The sequence below is a fragment of the Homarus americanus genome, unplaced genomic scaffold (genome assembly GCF_018991925.1).
Source record: "Homarus americanus isolate GMGI-L3 unplaced genomic scaffold, GMGI_Hamer_2.0 scaffold9233, whole genome shotgun sequence".
In the NCBI taxonomy this organism is placed as follows: domain Eukaryota; kingdom Metazoa; phylum Arthropoda; class Malacostraca; order Decapoda; family Nephropidae; genus Homarus; species Homarus americanus.
Window position 1 is genome coordinate 126,607 of NW_024725268.1, and position 6,372 is coordinate 132,978.

The following is a 6,372-nucleotide window of genomic DNA, read 5'->3' on the forward strand; positions in this document are numbered from 1 at the left end:
TGAGGGAGGGATAAGTCACGAACTCTCATACACCACTCACGTCTATGATGTTGAGGTCCACTTTCTATCTCCTTATGAGGGGTAAAAGGACTCATTCTGATGGTTGATACGGGAAAACGTACGTGTGTGGGGAGGTGGGGTCTGTAGGGAAGATCAGAACCCTAGATGTTTTGGGGTTGCCATGGTGGGGGTTCAATCATAAGAACCCCAGTCATGGCTCAGAACTTTCTACGATGAGTTTGTTTACATATAGAGGTGTGAGGTTCTATTGGGTTAGACCTGAGGCTGAGTAGGGGGTGTGAGGTGGGGTGAGGGCGGGGGGTGACGTGGGTGTGCCTTGTGTGATGGATAGTGTGAGTGAGGGCTACCCAGCTATCCTCATGTACTCACTAACTCCCCTTTCATCTCTTCACTACCTCCTCACATTTCCTCATCCACCTCACCATTCTTCACTCATCATTACTACACTCCTCACTTCACCTACTCCACCTCACTACCTTCTCACTCCTCACTTCCCTAACCACCTCACTCCTCACTTGCTACTTCGTCAGGTCTAAATACACAACTGCTTTAAATGAGGCACAGGCGGAGGTTGTATGGAGGCGGGTGGAGGTTGTATGGCCGTGGAGGTTGTATAGGCGTGGAGGTTGTATAGGCGTGGAGGTTGTATGGGCGTGGAGGTTGTATGGGCGTGGAGGTTGTATGGGCGTGGAGGTTGTATGGGCGTGGAGGTTGTATGGGCGTGGAGGTTGTATAGGCGTGGAGGTTGGCAGGCGTGGAGGTTGTATGGGCGTGGAGGTTGTGGGGTTGTATAGGTGGAGGTTGTATAGGCGTGGGTTGTGAGCGGAGGTTGTATAGGCGTGGAGGTTGTATGGGCGTGGAGGTTGTACGGGCGTGGAGGTTGTTGCGGGCGTGGAGGTTGTATAGGCGGAGGTTGTATGGGCGGAGTTGTATAGGCGTGGAGGTTGTGGGTAGGCGTGGAGGTTGTATGGGCGTGGAGGTTGTACGGGCGTGGAGGTTGTGGCGGGCGTGGAGGTTGTATCGGAGGCTGTATAGGCGTGGAGGTTGTATAGGCGTGAGGTTAGGCGTGTGAGGTGGGCGTGGAGGCTGTATAGGCGTGGAGGTTGTATATAGGCGTGGAGGCGGGCGTGGAGGTTGTATGGAGGCGTGGAGGTTGTATGGGCGTGAGGCTGTATAGGCGTGGAGGTTGTATGGGCGTGGAGGCTGTGCAGGCGTGGAGGTTGGTAGGCGTGGAGGCTGTATAGGCGTGAGGTTGTATAGGCGTGGAGGTTGTATGGCGTGGAGGTTGTATGGGCGTGGAGGTTGTTGGGCGTGGAGGTTGTATGGGCGTGGAGGTTGTGGCAGGCGGAGGTTGTATAGGCGTGGAGGTGGCGGGCGTGGAGGTTGTATAGGCGTGGAGGTTGTATGCGTGGAGGTTGTATGGGCGTGGAGGTTGTATAGGCGTGGAGGTTGTATGGGCGTGGAGGTTGTATAGGCGTGGGAGCGTGAGGTTGTAGGCGTGGAGGCGATAGGCGTGAGGTTGTATGGGCGTGGAGGTTGTATAGGCGTGGAGGTTGTATAGGCGTGGAGGTTGTATGGGCGTGAGGTTGTGGCGGGCGTGAGGTTGTATGGCGTGGAGGTTGTGCGGGCGTGGAGGTTGTATAGCGTGAGGCGTATAGGCGTGGAGGTTGTATAGGCGTGGAGGCTGTATGTGGAGGTTGTATAGGCGTGAGGTTGGAGGGCGTGGAGGTTGTATAGGCGGAGGTTGTATGGGCGTGGAGGTTGTATGGCGTGAGGTTGTATAGGCGTGGAGGTTGTATGGGGTGGCGTGGAGGTTGTATGGGCGTGGAGGTTGTATGGGCGTGGAGGTTGTATGGGCGTGGAGGTTGTATGGCGTGGAGGTTGTGGTGGGCGTGGAGGTTGTAGGGCGTGGAGGTTGTATAGGCGTGGAGGTTGTATAGTGGAGGTTGTATGGGCGTGGAGGTTTATGGGCGTGAGGGTAGGCTGGAGGTAGGGTGATAGGCGTGGAGGTTGTATAGGCGTGGAGGTTGTATGGGCGTGGAGGTTGTATGGGCGTGGAGGTTGTATAGGCGTGGAGGTTGTATGGGCGTGGAGGTTGTAAGGCGTGGAGGTTGTATAGGCGTGGAGGTTGTATTGGCGTGGAGGGGTTATAGGGCGTGGAGGTTGTATGGGCGTGGAGGTTGTATAGGCGTGGAGGTTGTGGCGTGAAGGCGTGGAGGTTGTATGGGCGTGGGGGAGGTTGTATGGGCGTGAGGTTGTATGGGCGTGGAGGTTGAGGCGTGGAAGTTGTATAGGCGTGAGGTTGTATAGGCGTGGAGGTTGTATGGGCGTGGAGGTTGTATGGGCGTGAGGCTGATGGGCGTGGAGGCTATGGGCGTGGAGGTTGTATAGGCGTGGAGGTTGTATAGGCGTGAGGTTGTATAGGTGTGGAGGTTGAGTGGGCGTGAAGGTTGTAGGCGTGAGGCTACAAGTGTGGGCGTGGAGGCGCGTGGTAGCAGGCTGTTGAGGGCGGACGGGGGGGTGGGGTAGGGGTGAGCTCGGGCCGACACCCACCTCTCTCTCTCGTGTTTACCTCGGAGGTGTCATGTGTCATGGGGCCTAGGCACTAGCGGTGCTGGGTGTCATACACGATCCTCGCGTGGCATACATGAGGCTCACGTGGCATACATGGCATAAAAGGGTGTCACGTGGCATACTTAATGTAAACACAACTAGAGTCACCTAAAATGGCACCGCGTCACTTAACAAAGAAGTCACATGGCGTCCCTCAAGGCATTTCCTGGCTCCTCCTCTGTTACTGGTTATAATCATAGAGGCATAGATGGTTATAAGTCATGAGCTTATACTGAATTACTAATATTATCTCTGGTAAGAAGCAAAGATCTAGTCAACGGTGTTTTAACCCTGGTGGGAGATGAAGCACCTAAAACAAAGACTTAGTGAATGGTGCTTCATAACCCTAGCAGTTGAAGCATGTGAAACTCTATTGGCGTTACTATTACTTCACTTATTATGGCGCTATACAGGTGCCATAATCCGACAGGTGGTGCAGACATTACTTGGCACCAGTGAGCCAGGTGGAGGACAGGTGGTGTCCGTATACACAGTAAGAGTGCCACGTTTGTCGATGCCAGAAGTGCCATCACCGTAAAGTAGTTGTCACTGTCACCTCACCCAATATTTCACGTCACTCTCATTGCTGTAATTTTCTTTTATAACACTTGTCATTTTTTTTGTTCCCGTATTTTTTTCTGTGTCAATGCCGTATTTTTTGGCGTAATTTGTCGTCGTATTTTTAGCTACTGTTACTGCCATATTTTTATAACCCTCTCCTCGTATTTTTTGGTAATTATTACAGCCGTATTTTCATTATCTTCGTCACCGCCGTGTTTTTGTGGTGACGTCACGGGCGCCACAATAAGGGGTATCCCCACTGCCGTATTTTTGGCTCTTGGGCAGAAAAATTAGTGGGAAGTATTTTGGCGAGGTGATGAGTCGCCTCATTTAGACTCCACCAAATTAATTGTTGTGTGACGGTACATTAATTACCTTCCAGGGTGTTGTGGTTGTTTTGTTTGTTGTAGCTTGGTGGTGGTTATGATGGTGATTGTGGTTGCTTTGTTTGTTGTTGGTGGTTGAGGATATTGGTGGTGGTTGTGGTTGTTGTAGTTGTTACCGTGGTTGGGTGTTAACTCCTGGTAACAGCTGGTAACATGGGGTATGGTGGTCTTGATGACAGCTGGTGATGAGGGGAGAGTTGTGGCACTCACGCGGAAAAGCCTGTGTGGCCACAAGAATGTTCCGCGTGTGGCCGCCTCCTGGCCCTGCCGCAGACACGTGGCCAGGTTCATGTTCCTGTGATAACGAAACACTCTTGTCATCAACACTGAACTTCCTGTCATGTCATGTCATGGAGTAGAGATGAGTCTTCTGTCACGTCAAAGCGACTTAAACATAACTATCCTCCAATTTATGTTTCCTGGATGACACAACAACAACAACAAAAACAACAGCAACAGCAATAACATTAATAATAATAATAATAATAATAATAATAATAATAATAATAATAATAATAATATTGATCGTCATAAAGGTTAAAGGGTGAGGATAAAGGGTTTGTAGTGATGGTGGGGGGGGGTGGGGGGATGTGTGGTGGTGGGGGATGGTGGTGGTGGTGGGGATGGTGGTGGTGGTGGGGGATGATGGTGGGGGGTGGTGGATGGGGATGTAGGGTGGTGGGGGATGGTGGTGGTGGGGGATGGTGGTGGGGGGATGGGTGGTTGGGATGGTGGGGTGGGGAAGGGGTGGTGGTGGGGGATGGTGGTGGGGGTGGTGGAGGGTGGTGGGGATGGTGGTGGTGGTGGTGGGGGGTGGGGATGGTGGTGGTGGTGGATGGTGGTGGTAGGACGGTGGTGGATGGTGGTGGGAGGAGGTGAACATGGGCGTGTAATTGTGTACTGGGTGGCGCGTGGTGAGGGCGGGAGAGACGATGGGGGTATGGGGAGGAGGAGAATAGTGTAAGGGGTTTTAGGTGGTGGAGGTAAGGCGCGCACCTGCATGTTACCTGTGGTTCCCTCCTCCTCCATCCCTCTCTCCCTCATCTCCTTTCCTCCCCTCCTCGCCAGCCAGTCAGTCTTCCTTCCCCCTCCTCAGGTTCCCCCTCAGGGCAGATGGCCTCAGCTGGCACTCAAGTGACTCGTGGCTCTGCTGGGACCGGGGCCGTGGTCCTCGTCCTCCTGTCCCTGGTGGCGAGGCAGGCGTATGAGATGGGACAGGCGTGTGGGGTTATGCTTGAGTAGGGGTGCGGGGCGGGCAGGGTAGGGTAGGGTGGGGCAGGACAGGACAGGACAGCAGGAGTGTGGGGCTGTGGCTTGGGCAGGGGGTGGGGTGGGGTTTATAGCAGGCGTGTGATATTGATATTGGAGTTATGCGGGGCGGGGTGGGGTTGGGCAGGACAGGGCAGGGCAGGGCAGGGCAACAGACGTGTGGGGTTATGACTTGGGCAGTGGTGCGGGTCTGGGGGGTGCGGGGCGGGGCGGGGTAGTGGTGGAGGGAGGGATCATTCATCAAGGCACGTGTGATGCTCCGCTCCACAATTAATTATTACACGGTCAAGACATTTCCTTTTTTGTGCCGCCGCCATACATCTCCGTCACTGCCGTTGCCATTTCTGCCTCTGGTGCCTATAGTCTGTGCCACCATGACCTGCCACCTGCCACCATTACCACCGGCTGTCGTCACCCCCTCTTTTACCTGTAGTGTCGCCTCACCTTTAATTGATATAATGTCTCAATTACCTGAGAATTTAAGAATTTAATTAATATATTTTGTCTTCGTAACTTGGGAGGTTAAATTGCGGCGGCCGAGTGGATACAGAGCTCGCCTCCTGTTCTTACAGATGTTGGTTTGATTCCAGGACACTCCTATAGTTCACCCAGCTGGTAATGAGTACTTAATTTTACAGCTGGTGGTAGTAGTTAGTGATGGCCAATTAAGTTCTTGGGATGGGAGGATGATCAGCTGATTGGCCTCTCACCTGTTCATGGGACTTGTGGGGAGGGGGGGTCAAATAAGCAAGAAGTTCAAATAAGCAAGAAGTTGGCAACAAATAGGTGGTTCTAAGTTAGCGATAAGTTGGTGATGCCGCGTGAGAGTTGCGTGCGTTACGAGGGTGCCAGTGAGTGCCGTGGAGGGTGCCAGCGTGGACTGTTAACCCCGTGTTGGACTGCCGTGAATACGTTCTAACACAACACCACCATTAATCTTCGCCAGCCCCTCCACAGTCTTGGCTCACACGCTGGGTAGAAGATGCCGTGGAGCGGTGGCTAAGTGACTGTGTTTACGAGGGTGTCCTACTGGGACCTGGGTTCGAATCTCACTGTACACAGGGCTGGAAACGCCATGGAGTTACATCAGCTACCATCGCCACGCCCTCAGGCATTCTGGGTATAGACACACGCACCGCACCTGCCAGCTCGTTGCTGCAGGCGGTCAGAGTGGTGAGCACCTGCCTGAAATGCCCCTGGCTGCAGCTCTTACCTGTGACCTGGACCTACCTGTCGTGGGCCGGGCGGCACAGGTACCGTCACCACCACCGCCGTCATGATGCTGTCCCGTGAACCCTGGCTCTTGAACCCAGCCTCGTGAACCCTGTCTCGTGAACCCTATCTCACGAACCTTGCTGCGTGAACCCACCTCTGTCCACTACCTACTGCAACATCTTGCTCCTTCCCTCCTCCCCTCTATACCACCGTGTCCCTCCCTCTCGTGTACTGGACGACTCACCCTTTTTCGAGCTTATAAATCCTTCAGTTATAGACGGCATCCTGCATTACACTCACACTTACA

General features: G+C 53.7%; 1 protein-coding gene across 1 annotated transcript; it reads right to left on the reverse strand.

Annotated features, from left to right (window-relative positions):
- Positions 1-570: 570 nt before the first annotated feature.
- On the reverse strand, positions 571-6,128 carry LOC121864782 (proline-rich extensin-like protein EPR1). The gene is made up of 2 exons (XM_042363952.1): positions 6,081-6,128; positions 571-2,520 (listed from the first exon to the last, which is right to left on the reverse strand). Exons 1-2 carry the CDS (start codon positions 6,126-6,128, stop codon positions 571-573), a joined length of 1,998 nt encoding a protein of 665 aa, XP_042219886.1.
- Positions 6,129-6,372: the final 244 nt, after the last annotated feature.

Bases quoted from the DNA above. Each gene is read 5' to 3' on its own strand.
- LOC121864782 (XM_042363952.1), bottom strand. From the start codon at position 6,128: ATGACGGCGGTGGTGGTGACGGTACCTGTGCCGCCCGGCCCACGACAG. The intron at 2,521-6,080 runs GTAGGTCCAGGT...CGCCCTCAACAG, and splicing joins TGCCGCCCGGCCCACGACAG to CCTGCTACCACGCGCCTCCA.